This window comes from Poecilia latipinna, unplaced genomic scaffold (assembly GCF_001443285.1).
Source record: "Poecilia latipinna isolate Pla-1442-1.1 unplaced genomic scaffold, P_latipinna-1.0 Scaffold2118, whole genome shotgun sequence".
Taxonomy (NCBI): Eukaryota; Metazoa; Chordata; class Actinopteri; order Cyprinodontiformes; family Poeciliidae; genus Poecilia; species Poecilia latipinna.
This window is the reverse complement of record NW_015114734.1, coordinates 46,618-71,926: the sequence shown is the minus strand read 5'-3', so window position 1 is coordinate 71,926 and position 25,309 is coordinate 46,618. Positions and strand designations below refer to the sequence as shown.

General features: G+C 38.9%; 1 protein-coding gene across 14 annotated transcripts in view; it reads left to right on the top strand.

Moving 5' to 3' along the window:
- LOC106936328 (eukaryotic translation initiation factor 4 gamma 3) overlaps positions 1–24,613 on the top strand; it is a 62,275-nt gene extending 37,662 nt beyond the window's left edge. For 9 of the 14 annotated variants that reach the window (XM_015017241.1, XM_015017240.1, XM_015017242.1 and 6 more), the window contains 28 exons: positions 183–294; positions 439–599; positions 1,634–1,768; positions 2,717–2,870; positions 3,739–4,476; positions 5,134–5,222; positions 6,861–7,143; positions 7,286–7,410; positions 9,082–9,201; positions 9,852–10,007; positions 10,118–10,315; positions 10,457–10,603; positions 10,678–10,914; positions 12,838–12,942; positions 14,701–14,839; positions 15,151–15,257; positions 17,225–17,315; positions 18,264–18,381; positions 18,465–18,688; positions 18,882–18,994; positions 19,222–19,394; positions 20,377–20,502; positions 20,611–20,692; positions 20,947–21,045; positions 21,313–21,459; positions 22,198–22,279; positions 22,395–22,541; positions 23,600–24,613. In XM_015017241.1, coding sequence (XP_014872727.1) covers positions 183–294; positions 439–599; positions 1,634–1,768; positions 2,717–2,870; positions 3,739–4,476; positions 5,134–5,222; positions 6,861–7,143; positions 7,286–7,410; positions 9,082–9,201; positions 9,852–10,007; positions 10,118–10,315; positions 10,457–10,603; positions 10,678–10,914; positions 12,838–12,942; positions 14,701–14,839; positions 15,151–15,257; positions 17,225–17,315; positions 18,264–18,381; positions 18,465–18,688; positions 18,882–18,994; positions 19,222–19,394; positions 20,377–20,502; positions 20,611–20,692; positions 20,947–21,045; positions 21,313–21,459; positions 22,198–22,279; positions 22,395–22,541; positions 23,600–23,781 — 4,590 coding nt within the window. In that variant the 3' untranslated portion in view covers positions 23,782–24,613. The remainder of the gene's footprint in view (positions 1–182; positions 295–438; positions 600–1,633; positions 1,769–2,716; positions 2,871–3,738; positions 4,477–5,133; positions 5,223–6,860; positions 7,144–7,285; positions 7,411–9,081; positions 9,202–9,851; positions 10,008–10,117; positions 10,316–10,456; positions 10,604–10,677; positions 10,915–12,837; positions 12,943–14,700; positions 14,840–15,150; positions 15,258–17,224; positions 17,316–18,263; positions 18,382–18,464; positions 18,689–18,881; positions 18,995–19,221; positions 19,395–20,376; positions 20,503–20,610; positions 20,693–20,946; positions 21,046–21,312; positions 21,460–22,197; positions 22,280–22,394; positions 22,542–23,599) is intronic. The other 5 variants (XM_015017246.1, XM_015017234.1, XM_015017244.1 and 2 more) reach the window with 3 other exon arrangements.
- Positions 24,614–25,309: the final 696 nt, after the last annotated feature.

Here is a 25,309-nt window from a genome sequence, read left to right as displayed (position 1 = left end):
ACTATATATATTAATAATTAGCTGAACACAAACATAGTCGCAGGCTTATTAATGTCAGTATCTGTCATGTTTTTTTTTGTTTTTTTTTTACCCAATTTAAAAATATTAAAACACTTTGTGTGTGTGTGTTTTTTTTTTTTTTTTTTTTTTTTTTTCACTCACTTTCTCTTGCGTCCCTCCAGTATCGGCCCAGTACACAATATGTGGGACCGCCACAGCAGTATTCAGTGCAGCCGCCCGGTTCTGGCACCTTCTACCCCGGTCCAGGACCAGGGGAGTACTCCAACCCATACCGTGAGTCTTCCACCTGTCATTAAGCACATGCAATCTCACATCAGAACCACTCGTTGTGATTCCAGAAATCTGCTTCCAGGATTCTGGAAGTAGAATCTTGCTTTTACTAAAAATGTTATTTTCTTTTCTTGTAATCTGGTACAGATTCCCTCAGGTACCACCCTCCGGTTTCACCCTCTGTCCCTGCTCCCGTTCCTACAGCGGGGCCAACCTTCTACCCTGGCCAGACTCTGTTCCCCCACTCAACCTCGATCATAGTGCCTACACAACAGCAACCTCAACCAACCAGGCGTGAGAAGAAAACAGTAAGTACCTTAGTAGTTTTTTCTGATTTCTGTTCTTTTGCAAGTTCTTGTGTTTGACATTTGTACACATTAAGTCACTAATTAACTTGGTAACAGAAATATCAGTACCTTTCAGGACGTTTGCCCGGTCACCCTTTGTTTTGGGAGTGTGAACAGCCACGCAAAAAATCCGATTTGACAAAAAATCGGAATTGAGTCACGTGAGGCTGCAGTGTGAACACAGCCTTAGAGCTGCAACTAACATTTATTCTAATAATCAATTATTCTGATGATTAATTGTATTAAAAAAAAAACAAAAAACATTGGCACATTCTGGAAACGTTTTATTCTTTTTTTTATACAATGCTAGAAATGCACAAAAAATGCAAACAACTAATACAGTTCCTTTTTCAAATAAAAACATTTTCAAACTTAACATGCAATATCCAGCATTCCTTTAGTGAACACTCGATCATTTGTAGCAAAGGAAGCATATTCAGTTAAAGATTATTTCTAACTTTAATATGTGAAAACTCAGCCTTTTCTGCTTGACTTAACATTAGTACAGTGTAAGGCTGCTCTGGTGATTTTTTTATTTGTTTTTGTTTATTTTTATTTATTTTATTTTATTTTTTTTGATCGACCGATCAGTTAACTGGATTTAATAGCTGGATAGCAAAAGGTGCTTATTAATGGACAGAAGTTGAACCAGGTGAAGCTAAAACCGTGAAAGGAGTTTTTGGTAGAACAAATTCACAGACAAGGAAAATTTTAATCTTAAATGCAAATGTATATTTTTTTTGGTTTAATTACTACACTGAGTGTATTACTGTTTCCAAAAATTGTCTTTTTTTTTAGTCTGTATAATCCAGTTAATGGTTAAGTGATTACTAATTTAGTTGTTGATTATTTTAATAATTAATTATCACAATTCATCGGCTATTTTCATAATCGGTTAAGGTTGTTAGGTGAGGCTCATTCACTGTGTCTGCATTCTGCTTGGCCTCAGACTTAAAGACTTTAGTGAGGTCCTGTTTCTTTTTTTTCTGCCATTGTCCTCACAGATCTGTATCCGCGACCCAAATCAGGGCGGTAAGGATATCACAGCAGAGATCTTGGCAGGGGGCTCAGGGAGCAGGAACTCAACGCCCCCTGTCGGTCCCCCTTCCTCCACCCCAACACCACCACAGGTATGGCTCTCTTAGGACTCTGGGAGACCTACGATACATTCACATTATGAGAAGAGCCATGAGTTAACTTTAGGAACAAACGGGAAGTTCTTTCTTAGTAATTTATGACAATCATTCCAAGAGTCGTAACTTTATTAGTAAAAACTCAGTGGTTTATTACGCCTTAAATTTTGCAGATATGTTGGGTAGTAAATACGAATCTGAATGTCTTCAGTGTGGTCTTATGTGATGGAGCAACACTAAGAGATGCACCATTGTAAACAGGAAGGAAAATGAATCATTTTTAACAATTTTCCCAACAAATAATCTGAAAAAGGTGTGAACTATTGAACCCCAAATAGAATAATTTCATAAGGCTCTGTAGAACATTAAGGCATGTGGTAAGAGGCTCAAGGCCTTGTTATGTTGAAAACATCTCTCTCTGTTTTCCACCTGCTTTCTTCGCATTGCTGGTTGTTTTTCCCTGCCTTTTACTGTAGGTTGCATCAGTCTGTAAACTCCTGCAGAATCCTCTGATAGCCCTGACTTTCCTGAGTCAGCATGAAAGAAAATGTAATTAGTTTGACTTGCTGCTTAGAGTAACTTGGATTGCGCGAACAATCCTCAGACAAATGAGACAAATTGATTTCAAATTGGATTTCTCGTCTAGGTTGTGAAGAGGAATGTTAGTGACTTTTTTCTCTTTGTGTTTTCCTGGGTGTCTCCACGGCGTCTTTCCTGTTCTCCATGTTTTCATTGTCCTGCGTTTTCATCCTTTCCATTCCTCCCACAGTCATCCTCCCCATCATGTTTCTCATCCACCGCTGTCTCCTTTTTCCCCACTTGTGGTCTTGTGTATTTGTATGTTTACTTGCCTACATTTCAGTGCCTCTATTTTCTGGTTTTCTGTGTTGATGGACTTTATGGCTGCACCCTCATTATCTTCGCATTTTCTCCCTCAAATCACAGCACCCGAGCAGCAGCCAGACTCCGGAGCAGCAGCAGTCGCAGCCCCCGCCCCCTCAGCAGCAACAGGCTCATCCCGGAGGCCTGGCGCTCGAGCTGCAGCAGATGCAGCAGCCGCCGCTAACCACCGGGGCTTCAGACACCAAACCAGGGCCAGGTCTGCCCCCCAAAAAAACCTCCTTCCTACATCCCACGCTCTAACAAGTTCAAATGATCTTTCAATTTTTACTTCAAGCACAAAATTACACAAAAATGATACCTTTGGTCCAAGCGATGACCATGTGCAAAATATTTCTTCTTGTTTCAACTGGAATTTAGCACTTTAACTGGATACATTTTAAAACATTTCCTCTTGTTTCCTTAAATAGGGTTCTATCAGTGCTTGAAATTGTTGAAAATGCTTAAATTTCAAAAAGATATTTTCAGGGTTTGGAAAGTGCTTGATTTCTCTACATAGTCTTTGAAATTGTTTGCTATTCAATCTGCACAGTTTTGTAATAAATCTTTAGGAGAAAAAAACTCCCTGTAGGAAGAAATTATTTAAGCATTTAATTTGTACATTTAATTTGAACTTCATGCACCTTTACACAAACCTATTTGTTCGATGTAATGCATGTTTATTATTTCTAATGATTCTATGACTTATTAATTGAAATGAAGGTTGTCTTATACATTAGTTATTGAAATTGAGGGATTTTTTTTGTGCTAAATTAGTATTTTGTGCTATAGGGCGTATGAGAGAAAATGTTCAAAACGTAAAATTCAGTTATATTTTAGTCACAAGACATCATTGATCGATTAAATGATGTCACAATAGTGAATTGAAAGTGTTGTCATTTGTATTGTTTTATCTCCAAAGCGTGGTGCTGGAAAAAGTTTGAAAACTTACCTTGAAAATGCTTAAAAAATGCTTGACGTTTACTGTGGGAAATGTGTACAAACCCTGTTCAACGTTTACTTTAAGTAATATTATCACTGTTTAGTATCCTTCTGCATCATTTCTTTCTTTCTCTTCCTCTTATCAGTGGATTTGCCAAAACTGGAGCCAGTCGTCCAGACGTCTTCCTTTCCTGCGCTCCTGCAGCCTGAAGCCCCTCTAGAGAGACTGGAGGCCGACGTTTCTGTGTCTGAGCCCTCCGTCTCCGTTGAGCCGGAGCTTCCCTTCCACGCCGCCGCCGCCACAGCCGTTGCGCCACCTACAGCAGCCAGCGTCGGTCCCTCAGCCAGGGAGCCCGCTGCCTCAGTCGCCTCCTCTGGTGGAGAGAGCAAATCACCCATAGTAGCACCTCACATGCCCAACACGGACACAACTCTTCCAGACCCGCCGCAGACTTTCGACGCTTCTCCGTCAGCTGCCCCCAAGGCTTTGAATGGCCTCGCCGACTCGGGGAGTGAGCTCGACGCCGTGGCTCTCGAAGTCTCCCTCGTCCCACCGGCTTCTGCTCCCGCTTACAGAGATGCCTCCTCCTCCTCTGAAAGTGCGCCCACTGACATGAGGCCAGAGGTGCCAATTGCTGCTGCGCTCTCCCCTCTGTCACCTGTCGCCGTGGTGCCTGTCACCCTTACCTCCAGCCCCCTCCCAGCCCTGCCAGTCATGCTCCCCCCCGGCCTCCCACCTCTTGTGCAGGCCACAGCAGAGGCAGACGAGCCGAGCAAGACCCTCGACGTAAAGGACCTCATCTCCAGAGCAGGGATGGAGGCGCAAAGCGAGAGCAAAATGGATTCCCAGCAACAGGCGCTGATCAGGAGGAGTCCTACAACAGGTAACGGGATTCACTTTCAACTAGCAAGACTTGAATGTTCTTTTGTTCAACTTTGGATGCTTTTGTTTGTATGAGTTGGGCACAGATTTCTTGTGGTTTTGCTTTTTTGTCCTATTTTTGACGTTTTAAATCATCAGATAGATTTTTGTTTGTTTTTTGGACACTTTATTTATGTTGCTTGTCAAACAAACAATTGAATACAGGGTTTCTCCACAACCTTAGAATGGTTTAAATGAATGTATCTAAAATGAAGGCCTAAAAATGTCTTAAAAATATATTTTTTTACAAAATTAGTTGGCCTTAAATAAAGTACTATTTAATGTTCTATGTTCTATTTAGTTTTTTATGTTACTTTTTTCTCACAAGACTTTTCTGTCAGGTAAAGTTTGAGTCACACGCTGACATCTTAATTGCGTTCTGTGGCTCGAGGTGATTGAAGTGAATAAGTAAATTTTTCATATATGTGGAAGTTGTTTCTGATTTCCTTTTTCTCTTAATAAATGAGGTTATAATTTTAATCTGTCTTTTTAAATTAACTCGGCTTATCTTTGTCTATCAAAACTTTTCACCAGAAATAAATGTGACAAACCATTGTCACACACTGAAATATTTACATTTACCTGCTTTGCACATTAATACTTGTTTGTTTCCTTGCAGTTAATCAGACTTCTTCTGCTATACCAAAGACCTGGAGAAAACCAAATGAAATGTTCTGTGCCGGAGATGCACCTCACAAGGACGATGAGGTCTGTTTGTTGGAAACCAAACAGTTGGTGACTAAACAAAATGTTGGTATTTGGTTTTCTTGTAGTGGAAAGTGTCAGTGTAGTGGGACAGAGTGAGTAAGGGCGAAAGAAAAGAAACAATTTAGGCAAAAGCTCAGGAGAAAAATATTTCCACATGTGGAGAAGGGAGGCAGACGGAAATGACATTCGGTCATTAAAGTTCAAAAAAATACGGCAAGACGACATCAGCCATCTTTAACCGTCCTGCTAAGCTTTTGGTTTGTGCTTTTTTTAAGGGTGTTGCCCCAAAGGCTTGTTGTCACATCATCAAATGGAAACAAATAGCCTCAAGCTGCTTATTTCAGGCTTTTGGATAAGTTCTGTAAAGTGTTTATTTCAAGTCAAAAAGCTCCAAACTGAACCACGTCTCACTGGCTTAGATTATAAGTTGGTTCAGTTTACCGTCTGTTTCAGAGTGATACAAATGGCTACGCAAAAAGAAGCATGTGGAGGCGATTCTGGTTCATTTGGAGACTGAAGTTTTTTAGAAGTGAGAAAATCCTTAAGACTTGAGGAGTGTTTTGTTAGCCAATAAGGTCTTTCCTCCTCAGTGTGACTGCAAGTCTTAACAGAAGGTATACGGCATGCGGTTATCATTTTTTGACAACTTAAAATTCAAAAATAAATATGCCAAACTAATTTTGACATAATAAAAAAACCAAATTAGATCTACAAGTCTCTGTCTATTTTGCTTGGATTTTTATGTGGGTGGTTTTCATCCAGCTGTTTTGTTGAAAAGTAATTATTTTTCCATTCATGTGAAACAGATTTAACATGGGGCTGGGCGATATGAATTGGAAAAAGAAATTTCATGCCAGTGCAGATTTCCAATTTTTCTATTTTTTTCCTACAAAACAAAATTCACAAATGAGTAAAAAAATAAAAAATTCCCTCTAAAAGTGGCTTTTATTTCAATCTTTCCCTCTGTGAGTTGTATAACAGAGTTTCGGAGTCAGGCTGAATCTTTTACTTAATTGTCAAGAACATAGACACAGTATTAGCAGAAAAAAATGCAATTCTACCAGAAAAAACATCTTAAAATTAGAAAAGAGGGAAAAAAGCTTCGATAGATCTGATGATCATTTCTATTATCATCAGCTATTAAAGTGTTAAAAGATTAAGTATTTCTAGGTATTATCTGTATAACTTGGAGCAAAGTACTGCTTCACAAAATGCTCATTTTCTTCTCATAGAATTACTACTTTTGTTCTTTTAATATTACGTCTTTATGGTCGCATTATTTCGACTGATTTGACTGTATTCTTGTACTAAAAAATCTCAACCTGGCCCTTACATCTGGTCTTAGATTTGATCTGAATCCAAAGTCCAAATAAATAGAAGCAGTAAAACATGCTTGTCAAACAAGATGGCGGCCTTGAGAAAAGCAGACATCACTATGAAGTAGAGCATTGTCCAGTTTCCCAAAATTAAATCTCCAAAAACCAAAAATTTGATTAGTCAGTAAGATAGATTTATCACCCAGCCCTAATTTAGTTTTAGTTTTTTCCATTTATTGCTCTAATAAGATGTTGAGGAAACTGCAGAAAAGCAGAATCTTAATTTGAGAAAATCTGAAGACTGAATCTGGTGTCCACTCAGGAGGAGCCTAAATTTGTCGGCTCGCCTGCTGGTGACCAGGCCCTTCAGCTGGCCCCCCTCAGCTGCAGCTCTGGGCCCCTGCCGTCAGTCTTCCCCTCGGCCCCTGCTCCCACTAGCAGCCCCGATGCTGACGAAAAGTCCAGCGTTTCTGAGGAGAACGGCGAGGCGGAGTCTGAACCCCTGAGAAACGGAGCGGGCCACACCTCGGAGACGGAGAGCAGCGACGGTGGCGCCACCCCTGGAGACAAGGAGAACTCCACGGGGGCTCCTCAGGATGTGGAAGGTAAGAAGTCTCAGCGGACAAGATTTTCTACAAATCCTTATTTTTTCGTGACAGTCTTCAGCAAAGACACTGTTTGACTTCCTTGTTGAGTTTTTTTAATTTTTAATTTTTATTTTGGTTTCAAACCTGCTTGGTTTTCCAGACCTCGTTGATCCGAGTGGGAAGCGACAGTATGGCAGAGACTTCCTGTTGGGCTTCCAGTTCATGCCTCAGTGCATACAGAAACCCGAGGGGCTCCCACCAATCAGCGATGTGGTGCTAGACAAGGTAAGGTCACGCAGATATCATCATTCTTTAAAAAGAACATATTTAGTTTGACACATGATCCCTATTGAGCTTTTCCTCCACTCAACTTTCCATTACCATTGCTGGATACAGCCAGCTTCTTTGGCAATCATCCACTTTGGCTAATTGTTCACAGAAAGTGTCAGTAACTGGTAACTCGTAGTATTTGTGTTGAAAATCCCTTTTTCTTTTGATGCCATTTGGCTTAGTTGGTAACCGTTTCTCGCTCCTCCATCTTTCCAAATTTGTTCAGATTGTCGTTGAATAAAGGCTTCAAAGGCCAAAGCAAATGTTTAAAAAAAAAAAAAATGTTTATTGGTGATTGTTTTTCAAATTCTCTGAGAAATTAAAATGTTGTCCCTAATTTGTCACTCTGTTTCTTTTTTTTATTGATTCTGATTAATTCATATGGAAGATAAACCAATATGTCACCATTTGTTTCAGTTGCTTATGATGTTATTTTGTTGCTATTTAAATGAACCTCAACATTCTGTTGAAACATCCACAAATTTTCACTCATGTTATTTACACAAAGAACTGTCAGACTTCCTGCTGCTTGATTTCCAATGGGTTTGACATAATCAGTAATTTCTGCTGCCGTTTTCCTTTTTTCGTCTGAAGCTCTTTGCTAAGTAAAATTGCTCGTCGGGGAGAAATTCATGTTGTAACTGGGTCTCCCGTAGATAATTATTATCCAACAGCTGCACTAATAATAAAGTAACCAAGTCTTTTATTATGTAGCTTCATCTGTTTAAATATATCTGAAATGATTATTTAATCAGAATTATAGGTTATTAGTTGGAGGAAAGATTACTTATGAAAGCTCGTGCTGGGACTTTGTCATAAATGTGTCTAAAGATGAAGCAATAAAGAATAAACTAATTAATTATGAGCATAATCTGTGGTGCTGATTCCACTTTTGGGTGATCTGTTAAATGAATCCAATTTATTTTCTGCTGCCTCACAGTGAAACAACATGGACGTGGTTTTAGTTTGTCAGAACATCTTGATCAAAGTTGAAGCAGCTTGGCTTGCTTCTCAGACCCACGTCTATGTATGGGTGGAGCATATGGCCCGTTGAAATGCTGTTTTGATTAAAATCACATTGCTATTATGTCACCCTTGGCAGCGTTAACATTACATGCCCCTCCCCCCACTTTGTTCAAACAGAACGGTGAACAGTTGATTGGTGCCGTCCCAAAGTTTCGCTTTTCTCACAGGGAGAGAGCCGAGTTTCTTTGGAAAAACTCAGAGAGGAAGTGGTGGACAGCTGAACGACAAAAAGTCTGACTTGTTCTCCCCCACACACTCCACTCTTCTTTTTTCTTTTTTTTTTCCTGCTCTTCACTTCCACCACATCTGGTTCCAAAGTACTGATTGTCTCTCTGAACATGCCAAGCATATTTTAATATCAGTTTAGAAAGTGCTGATCATAAATCAAACGCTGATGCTTTGATCTGCCCATCATTAATAGCAGGTCAACTATAGAGGATCGCTGAGGAAGAAATTCACACACACTCTCTCACACAGGGCATGCTGAGCCCCTTCTGCTCTGTTGCCAGATTTGTTAGAAGATCACTGCGCCCCCTGCTGTTCAACTCAGCCTGGCGTGTGCACACATGCGTAACGGTGTGTATGCTTTGTGTCACGCAGATGAACCAAAACAAGTTGCCATCTCGGGCGGTGGACTCCAGGGTGATTTCCAGGGGTCCCGATTTCACACCTGCTTTCGCCGATTTTGGGAGGCAGATGACCGGAGGACGAGGAGCGGCTGTGAGTCACACACACACACACACACACACACACACATAAACCCAGACCATAGCCATTCATAAAATCACACACACTCCGGGTGAGAAAACATGTTCTTTCAGCAGCTATAGCAGGGTAAATATATTTGAGTGATATAAATTGGCTATCAAGGAAAAATAAAGCTGATAAAATCATAAGAAAAATGTGGATTTCTACTTTTTGTCCAAGAATTTTAACCTACAAACCAAGAGGAAAACTGATCTCCTTTGTAGAATTAGAATTTTATTACAATATTTTGTAGAACTATTGTAATAACGATAAAAGTGACCATAAAAAAGCTATTGCTAATTTTTTAGATGACTGGATAAATGTTGTTCTTGAAAAACGTTCAGCTTCTTTAGGATGCCACATACTTAAAGAAGTGTGATTAAAATCACTTAACTGGACTTACAGGCTTCATTTAATCATATTTTTTTTTAATTTATTGATATTTATTATTCCTCTTATGGAAAAAAAACAGGAGAAAATAGGAAACAAAATTTTAATCAATTTTTTGAACAGTAACTGTAATTTATCGTAACAATAGCTTACAATAAATCACAATTCTTATAACAAATTTTTCACAATAAACGGTACAATAAATGCCCTGCCATGTGTTTTCTGCATCACAGCTGATGAACATGGGGACACGCCGGCCTCCACCCAGGAAGATCATCGTGAACGTGTCTGTCAACGACGATGTTCAGCTGAAGAAGTCAGAGAACGCCTGGAAGCCCGGCATGAAGAGGGAGGGCCTTCCAGAGGATCCAGAGACGCAGAAAACACAGGCAGGAAAACAAAACAACACAAACAACTCAAACACATGCTCAACACTAAGCTACATTAACGTCTGAACTCAAGCTTCCCTTACGGGTATTTTTGTTTCTTTTTGCTGCAGGAGCTCTTCAGGAAGGTACGAAGCATCCTGAACAAGCTAACACCACAAAAGTTCAACCAGCTGATGAAGCAGGTCACCGATCTGACCATCGACACGGAGGAGAGGCTCAAAGGGGTCATCGACCTGGTTTTTGAGAAGGCCATTGATGAGCCCAGCTTCTCTGTGGCTTATGGACAAATGTGTCGGTGCCTAGCTACGGTGAGCAATGCTTTTAATCAACTAACATAGGTGTATAGCAAAAAAATAAATAAATAGAATGGAGAGTACTGCATCTTATTTGCTGCGACGCCAAGTCAAATGGTTTCCCTTATCCGACTTTTATCTGTTGTTTCTATGCAGCTCAAAGTGCAGATGACAGACAAACCCAACTCCACTGTAAACTTTCGCAAACTGCTGCTAAATCGCTGCCAGAAGGAGTTCGAGAAAGACAAGGCAGACGACGTGGTGTTCGAGAGGAAGCAGAAAGAGCTGGACTCTGCTGCATCGGTTTGTCTTCTCATTAGCATTTTCTATATCCGCTTCCAGCTACTGGGGCTGATGTTTGTCCTTCTCGGCGTCAGGCGACAGAGCGCGAGCGGCTTCAGGAGGAGCTGGAGGAAGCCAAGGACAAGGCCAGGCGGCGCTCCATCGGCAACATCAAGTTCATCGGCGAGCTCTTCAAGCTCAAGATGCTGACCGAAGCCATCATGCATGACTGTGTGGTCAAGCTGCTGAAGAACCACGACGAGGAGTCTTTAGAGTGCCTGTGCAGGCTGCTTACCACCATTGGGAAGGACCTGGACTTTGAAAAGGCCAAGGTGAGCGGCAGGTTTAAAGAAATATACTAGATTGCTCTAGCTTTGAGGGTTAAACCGTTCGACTGAAACCCCTTGTCGGTGCAATACTATAAAGTTACAGTGTGGAGGTTAGTAACTCAGTTTAACAGACTTTAATTGCCCCGAAATGTTCTAAACAACTGGGGAAAAAAGCACCTCGTGTTCCCATAAACATGCCTGGCATCTCTGTTGGACACAGAGCAAAAATACACACTGTTCTCTGTGTGTCAGGTTAGCTTTTCATTTGGGATTAGTTTACTCTTAAACGGCTACACTGCATTATGCCACCTATAATCTTTTTGACGAGATGTGCCATTGGTGTTTTTATTGCAGCTTGGATGTTGGACTCCTAAGGTTTTAAAGACGTAAAAGTGAGGTTTGTGGTAGGATTTGATCCAGTAGTGGTTGGGTACCATTTACATTGGGATGTGCTTTATCTTCTCAACAGCATGGAAACTAGATGTGAATTAGACCTGCTTTGCTGCATCAGTGTTCCTTCTGAAAAGTGTTTCCAGGTTACAGAAAAATGAATTGGACAAATGTCAGTAAATGGTGCCAATATTTTTCTGTCATTCCTGTTTAATTTATACAACTATTCTTCTGTATCTTTGAGTGATGAGGGTTTTTTAAACACTAGTCAGTACTTTAAAAGGTAGTATTATGTATTTTCTAGGCACTTACTGCCATTTTATAGCACAATCAAGTAACTGTTAACTTCATCTGTTATAAAAATATTATATATTAATATACATATCAAATAACTTAAAAGAAATGTGACTTCACAATTAGATGCTTTGAAATTGGGCCTCTGTCTCTTTAAGAAGCTCCTACTCTTTCCGACACACTATCTTCAACACGTCACCACAACAATGCTCCTACATTATCCTTTCTGCATCTGTTCTTTGGAGCGTTGAACTGAGAAGTAGTTTGTATGATAAGCTCCACCAGGTGTTTGCTAATGGCTGTTGGCTGATGACGATCTGATCAGGACTTTCTGTCTGATCAGTCATTTCAAAACGGCCACAGGGAGGAAGTTAGTCCTGTTCACGTCCTTTGTAAAATTAAATGAAATAAATGCCATACATATATTTTAAAGTGCAGTAAAAGGACACCCTGCCGCTCAGTCACCAGTGTCGTTCCAGTTTCTGGAATCTCTAATGTTCTTCCTTTTCTTGAAAGTGATAAAATATTTAATCTTGGCTGGAGTTTCTGCTGTCCAGTCCAGGCTTACTCTGTCACCTGAAAGGCTCATAGCTTCTTCGCTTGTCTCTAAAGATAAACTTGAGCAGACACAAACAGCTACAGAATTCAGTAATTTCATATTTTGTTCCTGGCGGTTTCCTGCAAAATATTTTTTTGTTTAGTTTTTTTTTTTTTAATCTCTGTTTTGATATAGATTGCTAATAATTCAGCCCAAAATTAAAGAAAAGAGATCTAAGGAAGGTACTCCTTTGTTTTGCACATTGTAAAACTCTGTAACATTTGTTTAAGTCCGAATATCTGACCAGAGCAGATTATATGACGAGAGGCTGGAGCTTTATTGCAATATTATAATTATTGTAAAAAGTTAAAAAAAAAAAAACTTGTATTCTCAGCAGAACAAACAGTTTGATAAACAAACATAATCTTTAGAAATTGTAAATCAGTTTTGGGATCCATGCCAAAAATAATCGAGGGTTTAAAAAAAAAAAAAGGCCAGTGCAAAATGCGTCTGTCTCTCTCACGGGAGGAACAGCAGGTATCAGGAACTCATAATCCTGATTCTTCAGGACTCTCTCAGTCGGTACCCAGATCAGGTACCTGGGATTACATCCATAGAAGATTTTATTTTCTGGCATCACCTTCCTAATCAAACAGAAGCTCATTTCAAACCATCCCAACACTGTTTTTTTTTTTCCTCTGCAGCCTCGCATGGATCAGTACTTCAACCAAATGGAAAAAATTGTCAAGGAGCGGAAGACATCATCTAGGATACGGTTTATGCTCCAGGATGTTATAGACCTAAGATTGGTGAGTGTGTCATTCTGGTACTTTATTTTTAGTTTCATAGATAAGTTTCATACGTTCGTTCAGATTTCACGGTGCGCTCTTTCCCGCATAGGTTTGTTTCATTGTTTCTCTTTTCTTGCTCACTGGAATGTCATCTTGACTGTTCAGGTCATGTTGTGCTGAACCTATTGTGTGCCATCAGCTTTCGAGTCAAATTTCAACTCTTTTACAAGAAAGACTGATTAGTCTCCCAATCGTATTCTAAAAATAGTGATGGGTTTTTATCCAGAGGCACAGTGGCAAAAACAGTTTGCTCATATCTGCTCAAATCTACTGTCACGTTTAAGATGAGCAACATCAGATGATTAAACCAGTTATGTGGTGCAGTAACTGCATTAAAAAAATCGTGAGAAGAAACCCTGAATCATGGGCCAGTTAAATTAAACAAGTAAGCAAATGGAATGTAATAAAATAATTTATGTGAAGGAACAAAGTAGTTAAGGAGGAAAACCTACCAACCCTTCAGTTTATGTCCTCAGACAGCTAATTTAGGGAGTTTCCCATTCGAAATTCTTGACGGATGATTAAAATAAGAAATATTTTCATTAATTAAGAGTAACTAGAAAAAATGGCTTCATCAGCCAAAATTAATTTATGAAAAATGAAAGAGTATCCTGTATATGTTAGCATCCTCTTTTTTTAAGGGGCTTTAACACTTACTTTTTCATATCAACTCAACAACAGTAGCAGGTTCAGGTTGGTTAGTCAGTGGCTGCTGTTTGTTTTAACACATGGATTTTTTTTTTTAAATTATTATTATTCATGGCTCTTGAGCCTTTTACTTTCTTTGTCTGAAAAGTCTTCAGCTTTTTAGATTGATTTGTGGATAATCAACCAGTTTAATGATTTAAGAAAGTAAGATTACTACTTTGGGCAGCCATTGAACAGGTTTTAATCTGGGATGCAACTAATGATTATTTTACGAATCAATTAATCTATTGATTATTCTGACAAGTAATTGATGAATCAGATTTTAAAAAATTCTTATTCATTAGATTTTTCATTAAATCACTTAACGTTTTTATACAATATTAGAAATGCATTAGAATATGCAAATAAACAATTTAATACGAAAATATATTTTTTCTTGCCTCACATGCAATAACAAAGCATTCCATTAGTGTATGCTAGAATATTTATAGCAAAGGAGGCATCTGCAGCTAAAGACATACTAATATTTTGATGTGATATCATAATATCAGTCCTTTCTCCTTGACTTAGCATCAATACAGCAGAGGATTCAGATGTTCTTTTGTTTTAGTTTTTTCAATTAACTGATGAATAATTTGATGCAAAAGGTTCCTAATATGATTTATATATATATATATATATATATATATATATATATATATATATATATATATATATATAGAGAGAGAGAGAGAGAGAGAGAATTTGAACCAGGTGAAGCTAAAACCATGATACTTGACTTCTGGCTAGAACATAATTAGACATTTATCTTAAATGCAAAATGTATGTATTTTTTGTGAAGTTACGGCTTAATAACTGTGTTCTTCCAGCAAAATGGCCTTTTTTTTCTTTTTTTTGAGCATACACCAGCTGTTGACATTTTATTGATTACTAAATTAGCTGAAGATTATTTCAGTAGTCGATTTGTCACGATTAATCCGATTAATCGTTTCAGCTCTAGAGTATTAATCGTGGCGTTGATGTTGAGCTGCCTTGTTGGAGCTAAATGTCGTGCCGTCTCCTCTACAGCACAACTGGGTGTCGAGGAGAGCCGACTCCGGCCCAAAGACCATCGAACAGATCCACAAGGAGGCCAAGATTGAAGAGCAGGAAGAGCAGCGAAAGGTTCACCAGCAGCTGCTCTCCAAAGACAGCAAGAGACGGCCGGGTCAGTCCTGTAGTCGGAATCCTCTTTAAAGCTTAGACTCACACATCGGCTCGGGAACCCTGCAGGCATGCAGGCACACTTCCTGTCCGTACAGCCTGCAGAAATCCCATTGTGCCCAGCAGCAGACAGGAAGCCCCCCCACTGCCTCCCATCTGTCACCTGACTTATAATATTTCATCATATGCGACAGTAACTGTGGAAAATGTCTCAAATGTCCTTTGTATAAAAGGTACAATATCACAGAATCATTGAGTTCATGATAAAATTCTATTTTCTCTTCCTGTTTGTGGCGTGTTTGTTTGGTGACGTAGATCCACGAGAGCAGAGGGAATCCCGCAAAGAGGAAACCTGGAACACTGTGCCCATGACAAAGAACAGCAGGACCATCGACCCCAATAAGATCCCAAAGATCTCCAAGGTGAGCCATTCGCCTGAGGCTCACAGGCTGGGTTCACACAGCCGGCGGATTCGACCCAAATCCGCTTTCTTTTCCCCAAATGTGACCCATATTCAGCTTTTACACAGCAATCTGAACGGCCAGATTCTGATCTTTTCACCCCCCAAAAAATCAAGTTTGTGCCAAATTCGGATTCACATATGATTGTTTTCAAAGCAATCTGCAGTCTGAACAGTCATGTCACTTTTTATTTGGCATGAAACATGCATGTAATCCTGTTTCAATAAACAGTTAATCAATTAATCGAATGATAAATTTAAATAAGCTTAATCATTTCCATTCTGATAATTAATGTTTCCATTCTGATATTCCATATTTAAAATTAAATATTTCCATTTTTATTTCTACTTTATTTATAGTTTTTGGTTGTTGGGTTTTATTTTGGATATTTAAAATGTCTTCCAGTTCCAGTGTTAAGTGCTCTTTACAAAATTAAAATTTATTAGTCTTTGAACGGGCAAACTTGCACTATCATGCCCTTATCAATATATTATTTGAAAATGGTCTCAAAATGACAATATTATCGTTTATCAAAATATCTTTTGGGACAACTTGTCAATTACAGCTGTTCAGACCCAATCCACTGCATTAGACAGTTCTTTACCCAAAGTCTTCAGTCTCCTCATTTGACCCTAAACACACCAACATCTTTCCATGACCATAAAAAAAACGTGAAGTGACTCATTGGATCAGTTGGGGTTAAATAGCTTGTTGCCAGCTAAAAGATAATTGCCCTGCAGTAATTATCCAGTCGGAGGCCCGATAAGTTACATCCAGGTGCCGATGGACGAGTAAAGGACTTTGAGCAAGTTTGACAAGAGTTGACTCATCTGTTGCCAATAAAGAGGTTTGGATAAATCACCTTTGGTAAAAAACAAAAAAAATGACTGTAGCCATTTTTTAGGAAGGTGACAATACAGGAAGTGAAGCGGAGATGTGTGCTCCGACAAAAAAAGCTACAGCAGCTCAGATTATTGAAGATGTTGATTCTGGTTCTGACAAGAAGATCCAAAAATGTTATACATGAATAATCCATGTTATGCAGGCAGAGAATCGTCTTTCCAGCTCGTAGTCTTTCTCTCTGTAATAGAAATAATAATTCTTCAATATTTTTTGAGTGACTTTTTTTCTTTTTTTTTTACTCTGAAATTGAAGTAAGAGAAACTTTGCAAAGTTGTTAATTGACTTGAAATTATACACTAGACTCAATAGAAGATTTTCTTGTTATGCATTCATTAACACTGCATAAGTGAAATTTTAAATTTAAAGTTATGAAATGAGAAACTAATTAACAAAGAAAGTATCCAACTGCTCGGTAACAAGCCAATGCTGATGTTTTGTTGAACTGTTTCTGCACTGTCCTTTAGTTTGTCATGTCGCGACACGTCTCGCCTTCATTAAGCGTTTGTCCTCCGCTGCCACTCAGGGCTGCATGTTTTTTTTTTTTCTTTTGGCAGAATATAATTCACTGTTTCCATACCAACAGGATGTGTCTTGTGGAACAGAACTGTTCTTTAAAGGCTCCCTGCCCTCATCTGGTCTGCATTATTGTGGTTTAGCTTCTGCAGTGCATTTAGTTGCCTCCCCTGCTGGATGGATTGGGTACTGAATGACCAAAAACAAAAATAAAATTTAATTTTGGACCATAGACTGTAACTACTTCTTGATTTCATTTCCAGGATTTATGGGCTAATTAGCACCTCTCTTGACCTCCCAAGTTTTCCATAGGTTTATGGGGACATTTGTTTTTTGTTTTGTTTGTTTTAACTTCTGCTTTTTAAATGCTTTCTCTGGGGCCTTTTGGTTAGTTTTCAACTATTTTCATTTATAAATCATTAGATCTCTGGCTGAACATTCTCATTGCTTTTTTGTTTTTTTAATCTGTTGATGTTTTCCCACAGTAAATGTAACAAAAACTGATTTCACAGCCTCAGATGGATGAGAAGATCCAGCTGGGCCCTCGGGCTCAAGTCACGTGGGTGAAGGGCAGCAGTGGAGGGGCCAAAGCCAGCGACTCGGGTAAGAGGGCAACCAACTTAAAAACGAACAAGATTTAAAACATTGAACTAAACATGCAGCATAAGTTGATTCAGTTGTGAAATGAAGTTCAAGTAAGACCCAGTGGTTAAGGTTAACATGATTATTTTCACATTAGCTGGAACTAGAAAAATTCTGAATATCTAACCTTTTCCTCAACATTTCAAAACTCCGTTTAATTAAAAAAAAAATAAATTAAATGCATTTTCAATTTACAGGGATTGTACAAATGCTAGAAATCCTTAAAAATGCTAGAATTACAATTAGGTGTTTGTTTTTTCAGGGTTTGGAAAAGGCTTGATTTCTGTATAAAGTTCTTGAAAGTGCTTGATTTCAAAACTGCACAGTTTTGTAATAAAAGTTTGATTAAAAGCCTAAATTTGGAAAATCTTATTTTAATTGAAAGCAGATATTTTCATTCACACATTTTTCTCACCTAATATTCATATAATATGAGCAGAAACACAATTTGTTTGGATTTTTTCAATGTAATTGTTTATTATCCCTAATGGGTCAATGATTGTCTTGTGTTTTGTGTTTTAAACAAAATGATTGAAATTGGGGGACTTTTTTTGTTAAATATGTGTTTTGTTTGACAGTCAGGTGTGTGTGAGAGATTACAAAACATAACATTTTGCTATGTTTTAGTTTACTTTTCTCAGTTTTATAATGTTATTATGTTATAAACATTATTAACAGTCATAAATTATGTTATATAGTAGTGATTTAAAACTGTTCATTTATGTTTTTTTTAATCTCCAAAATGTGGTGCTGGAAAAGTTTGAAAACTTTTCTTGAACATCCTTGAAAAGGGCTTGAATTTTACTGGGAAAATTATTACAAACCTTGTCTTTCTTGACAAATGGATGGAAAAAAAAGCAATTTTATTGTGATTTTTGTCACTGTTCTCTTTCATTCCCAAACCATCAGAACTATCTCGGACCGCTGGCCTGAACCGTTTCTCTGCACTGCAGTCCACACCTTTACCTCAGCCCTCCACCACGCCTCCACAGAACCCCGACTACGACTCCAGAAGAACTCTGGGAAGGTAGAACCCACCTGGACCACACCTGGAACTGGTAGCTACTGGTTTTCCTCCGCTCTGTTGACCTTTTCTTCTCCACCTCCCAGCAGTCGGAACAATGCGGTCAGAGAACGCAGCGAAAAGCCGCTGATCTCGGCCCCGTCGTCGTCGTCGCGGCCCGGCCCGTTCGTCAGGGGCGGCAGCTCCAAAGAGCTGCTGGAGACTCAAAACCCGGAGGAGCAGCGAAGAGAGCGGGAGGGAGCAGAACCCCGGAGGCCGAGCGTCGCTGAGGACAAGACCGAGCCGGAGCGCAGCAAAGTCAGGGAACCTGGTGAGAACACTGGTGTTTTTTCTAATGTGATTAAAATCGGCAGATTGTTGTTTTGTCATTGTGTAGTTACATATTGAACAAGATGGCTCACTAACAGACTCTGTTTTGCTAGAATAAGATGTGGCCGGTGTGTTTCTATGTGGCTTTTATCAGAGCAGACCCAGCATTGATCTGAATGTCGCTCTTATTCCAGTGAAACCTGAGCCAGCGGTTCAGAAGCCAGACAGGCCTGCCCGGTCAGAGGAGGAGATCGAACGGAAGTCAAAGTCCATTATTGACGAGTTTCTGCACATAAACGATTACAAGGTAGCTCTGAATTCAACACACTGCTAGTTAAATGGAGTGTTTTCCTGCAGATTCATGTCAACGTTTCCTTCAAAGCCCAGTATGCCTTCAGGCTCAGTCCTGACCAGCAGTCATTAGAATAATTTTGTAGCTCTCAGGGTTCATTCCCGTGTAATCTGCTCCAGTTCCAGTTGTCCTGTTTGTCCTGCTCATTTTTGTTTTGATGATGATATCTCGTTTTCCTGCAGGAGGCTGTCCAGTGTGTGGACGAGCTGGACTTGGGCTCTCAGTTGCACATCTTTGTGCGCGTCGGGGTGGAGTCGACCCTGGAGCGCAGTCAGATCACACGGGACCACATGGGCCAGCTCCTCTTCCAGCTGGTGCAGCAGGGAATGCTGCCCAAAGCACAGCTATACCGAGGGTCAGTCCACCTGCTGCAGGCCTCAGGCTTTAGAGGGAAACCAGCACAGCATAAGTTTGCACCAGAACTGTTTCTGCAAATTAGTAAAAATATATTTTTGTACATATTAGGGCTGCAACTAAGGATTATTTTAGCAATTGATTATTTTGATGATTAACCGGATAAAAAAAAATAATTAAATGTCACATTCAAAATATTTTTTTAACCACTTAAGCCTTTTTAGATGGTATTAGAAATGCATTAACAGATGCACATAAACAAAAAAAATTAATTCCTTTTTAAATAAAAAAAATAAACATTTTTTTTTTTTTTGCCTTAAATGCAATAACAATGACATTCCATTAGTGAATTTGAACCTGGTGAAGCCATTTAAGCTTTGAGTAGAACATATTTATAGACAAAGGTGTTTTCATAATAAGTCCAAAATGTATCTGTTTTGTACAGTTTTAACTTAATTACTGCACTGAATATATTTTTCTTCAGCAAATCATGTATAAAGTTATACATTATTATGAAAAAATCAAGGAGAAAAGGTTAATTTTTTTTTTACTTGTGGCATGCACTAAAATCTGTTGTCGACAGAAAAGTTCACAAATGGAATAAGATGCATAAAAACATCAGAGATTTAAATTCCACACTTCCTTTTAGGAGCACTGATATCCTGTTTTTTTTTCTTTTCTTTTAATCCAGCTTCATATGTTTTTTTGTAAAAAGGTCTCGCATAAGCCTTACTATTTTGTACATATTGAGTTCATGTTAAAATTATCCCATATTTTGTACGACTATTTCAATATTTTGTAAATTAAACCCCAAGAAGATTAGTAACCATTTTGGTAGAAACTAATGCAGATTAGTTTGGTAACGGGGATTACCAAAGTAATCGTAATGGTTCAGATGTTTTCTGAAAAGTGTGTATTTCTCCATCTTAATTTCAGTTTGAACCTTTTGTTTCTAAGCTCTGCTGCTGTTTGTGGTTCCTCAGGTTTACAGACACGTTGGAGCTGGCCGACGACATGGCCATCGACATTCCCCACATATGGCTGTACCTGGCTGAGCTGCTCAGCCCTTTGCTGAAGGACGGATGCTTCTCTATGAGAGAGCTCTTCAGGTGATCCTGCATGAATGTTTCACATGTTTATCCAGAAAGAGAGTACATATTTTCTCTGTGTTCCACCTTTTTACATAACCTTCATGACCCCTTTCTGTTTGTTTATAGTGAATTAAGCAAACCTTTGCTTCCTGTTGGAAGAGCTGGGATCTTAATATCTGAAATACTGCACATACTATGCAAACAAATGGTAAGCAGCATAAGTTTTTTTTGTTTTTTTTTTTATGTCGCCTGCACTCATTTTTGTAGCATGTACCATAATGAACAAATTTCTACAATAAACCATCAAGTTTTTACCTTGTGATGTGCACTTTCATTCATAGCATTTAGTTAGTTTTACTACAATTCTACTATATTGAATTACTATACATTTATTGTAAAGTGTAGTAAACAAGACACAGTCCAGACAGAAAAAATGGATGATGTTGTGTTTTGTTTTAACAGAGCCATAGGAATGTGGGATCTTTGTGGAGGGAATCGGGCCTGAACTGGACCGACCTGCTACCAGAAGGCGAGGAAGTCCAGGATTTCATCTCACAACAGGTTTGGAAGGAAAAAGAGAGGAGCTGCAGATCCTTCACCTGAGAAAACATTTGTTTTGTTTTTTGTTGTTTTTTTTTATTGATTTTTTTATTTTATTTCACTGGTTTAAGTCTTTTGCCATTTCCATTCGCTCAGATGAGCGAATGGAAATTCGCTCATCTGAGACGGACACTTTATGTCCGTCTCAGACATAAAGTGATGAGACGGACACTTTATGTCCGTCTCATCCTTGTCACTTCACTCTCCTTTTTATTTTGTTCCAAACAGAAACTCCAGTTCCTTCAGTCTGAAGGTTCGAGTCCTGAGGAGGTGCAGGCCAAAAGGATCTTGTCTCCTGAGGAGCTGAGTCGGCAGCTAGAGAAGCTCCTCCTGGAGGACATGGCGAGCGACGAGCACATCTTCGACTGGGTAGAGGTACGCCACTTGAAAATCACCCAGAAGTCCAGTTCAGTTTATTTATGTTACACCAATTCACAACATATACAATCTCATACTTGACTGATTACCATTTATATCGAATTATTTCCGATACATCAAAATCATATTGACAAAAATTCAGTTTATGATGTCAGTTAGTTAAAAATTATTCATCTTAAAAACATACTTTGTTTCAAAAAAAAAAGGCTTGAAAATGTTACACAGTGCATAAATATTAACACCGGTCATGATGCATGTTGAAGATACCTGACTGTAAGATTTGTTGCTTCAGCAAAATTACTTCAGAAAAGTTTAACTAAGAGATCAAACACTATTTGTGATCAAGCACAGGTTGAGAGGAAGAAACCAGAAATGGAAACAGATGCAGGAGCCAAGTCAATTTTTTTTTTTTTGTATTTCTATCAAGTACTTAAAGAAGAGCTGTGATATTCCATCAGCCACACTCTAACACATGTACTTCAGTTATTTAATCCCCTTTAAGTGCTTTTTTTTTGTAGTCTGAAGAGCACTGCTAACGCTAATGCTTCCATTAAAGTTTAACATGGAGTTGGCAGCGCAGTCAGCCAGCCGAATATAAACACGTGTTTTTTATTTTTTTATTTTTATTTTTTTTAAAGCATTCTTTCCAACATGCGTTCTTGTTGTTGCTGCTGAACTAGTTTCCTTTTCGTTAGTGGCATGAGCTAACTGAGCTGATTTTGTTTTTCTCGCCAGGCAAACCTGGATGAGTCCCAGGCGAGCTCGTCCCCCTTCCTGAGGGCTCTGATGACGGCTGTGTGTAAAGCAGCAGTGAAAGGTAAGCACTTTAACGAAGAGACGCATCTTCGTTAATGTCTGCATGTACGCAGCGCCAAACTCCAAGCAGAGCAGCTTTCCATGCATCAACTCTGCCTCTTGCACTTCGCCCACAGATGAGAACCCTAACTGTCGTGTGGACACGGCCATCATCCAGAAGAGGTTGCCTGTTTTACTCAAGTACCTTAACTCAGACACTGAGCGACAGCTGCAAGCACTTTATGCACTTCAGGCGCTGATCGTTTCCCTCGATCAGCCTCCAAGTAAGTGCTCAAACAAAGCAAATACCGCCATGGTTTTAATCCTTAAAACCTAAGAGGGTGGTTAGTACTGAACACAGATGTTATAGATATTATAAAAACTGCTCTTAACTATAAAGTTTTCAGTGTTACGCTTTACAGTTATTTACCTTTTACCTTATAAAATCAAAAAGCACAAAATGGGGCTCGTACAGACTTGAAAGTAAAAAAATAGTTTGTTTCAAATACCACTTCCTAAAATGTCAACATCTTTTTCAGTTTTGGGCATGAAGAATGTGTAATAGCCCTTAATATTTAGAATAACAGGAACACAAACAAAACATCCTCAGTCTTATGGTCTTTAATGAAAGGAAAGCAGCCGCAACCTGGTTGATATGTTTCCGGATCAAGCTGCAGTATGTAATTTTTAGCATTTTTTTTTTTTTTTTTTTTTTTTACATATTTGTTAAAACTATCACAAATTGAAGAAGTTGAGCTCTATCTTTTCCTTGTGGTCTTACAGCCACCTGCAGAAATGCACCATGCTGTCAGAAACAACCAATCAGATCCAGGAGGAGGGTCTTAGCACCGTCAATCACTTGTGCATGCACCGCAGCTGTGTCAATAACAGAGAAACAATTTACTGTTAAAGGGAAAGTGTTTATCCACTATAATCGGTAGCCATGGTAACGTCCCTGAGCATTCATGACAAGCTCTGCTGTGGGGACTAGCTGTAGCTTAGCAAAGAGAAAGAAGGAAATGTAAGCAGCAGGAACACGGGGATTATTGCCTACTTCCTTCTCTGATTGGTTGTTTCTGACTGCAGATGTATTTCTGCAGATGGCAGCAGGACGGATGCAGAGAAGCTCTTTTTTTTTCTTTTTTCTTTTGATTGTCTCATATTATATTGTCACGACATAGTGACAGTTGTAAAAAGCACATTGTTTATAAAAGTTCCATACTGCAGCTTTAACGTAAAGATTAAAATAAAATATTTTTATAAAGCATGTGTCGATCATAGATATGGAGGGAAGATGTGGGAGGGAATGGAGGTTGACAGCAGCGTTTCTGCTCTCTTGCAGATCTTCTCCGGATGTTCTTCGACTGTCTGTATGACGAGGACGTCATCTCAGAGGACGCTTTCTACAAGTGGGAGTCGAGCAAAGACCCTGCCGAGCAGGACGGGAAGGGCGTGGCCCTCAAGTCCGTCACCGCATTCTTCACCTGGCTGCGGGAAGCCGAGGAGGAGTCGGAGGATAATTGACGAGGGCGACTCCCGGGACACGGCGTAGTGGAACGGCATCCTTAACAGCAGAACAAATTTTTCAAGTGGCTGCACGGACAGGGCGACGTGTTTACGGCTGGAACTTTGTTTTTGTTTTGTTTTCCCTCCCCCTGCGGTACAGTCCTGAAACCTACCGCCATCTTCAGTTTGGATTCCAATGGTGGAAGCACTAAATACTGTATCATACATAGAAAATATTTTTGTTTTAAATTTTAACTTACTTTTTTTGTTACTTTTTAAGAAGAGACTTAAAGATAAATAGGTTCTGGACTCCTTAATTTATTATTTTTTTAAGGACTGCAAATACGAAAATTATTTAACATTTGCAGATGCTCACAACAAGAACGCGACAACAGAAATAACAATATAATTACTTATAATAACAAAATAATTGTGAGATAAATATCCTCCCTGGATTTCACTCTGGTTGAGAACAGGGTAAAAAGCATCTTTATTTTAGGATGAAGGGGAAGCAGAAATGAAAGAAAGGAGTGAATAGACAAGAACTCATAACTCTGTTGGTCAAAGGTCATCTTGTCATTACCAGGAAGTTATTTTCTTCAGCCTTGGCTCACTCTGCGTTGTTATGAGCACCTCAAGAGAGGGAAAATATGCATCTAGGAAGTGATGCAAATCAGAACTTATCAAGTTACGCAGATGAACAAAGTGATAAAGAACTAAAGTTCAGCATTCAAAAGCTAATGGCCAGGGTCGCTGAAAACAAGATGCTTGTAATACTTCTTCCGACCTACAGAGCAGAGTAAAGCTTGTAAATACATTAAAGACAAAAAATGTATTTAAAAGGTTTTGATTCTTGTGACTCATTGTTGTGGGAGGTGTGGCTTGCAGAGGTCGCCTCTGATGACTGCAGGGTGCGTGGTGCGTTCAGGTTGCAGCGATTCTGGTTTGGATGGAGAAAAGAGCAGCAGTGAAAATCCTAATTTAATCTCCACTCAGTCAGAGGCACTTTTACGTCACAAAATGAGTTTTCATTTCTTAAATATGCTGCTACATATTTACTGTACACCATTAAACAACGGAACAGCTAAGGAGGTTCTTGACGGCTTGTTAGCAAATTTAAAGCGACAATTTTTAAGTGCAAGTTCGCACCAAATCCAGAATATGAACAATGATCGTGTTCTTGTTTTTCAACCTCCTACTTCAATACAATCAGTTAAAGTAGCAACTTTGGGTTTAGGGAAGTCCTGACGCATTTTAATTTAATAACATAATATGGATAATTATCAGGAGCTGTGTCTAAAAAATCATGATATTTTAAAGATTTAATGGGCTCGTCTCACTTGATCATTTTTTTTTATTTTTTCATAAATATACCTTTGTGTACATATTTACTTTCATGTTTCGTTACGGGAAGAATCAGTTGAAAGCTTCAGAATGGAAGATACATATCTTTAACTTTGATAAAACAGAGTTAGTATAATAACATTATGACCAGGGTACAGTTAGTTTTATCTTGGTATTCTTTTGTAATATCACCCTTATAAAT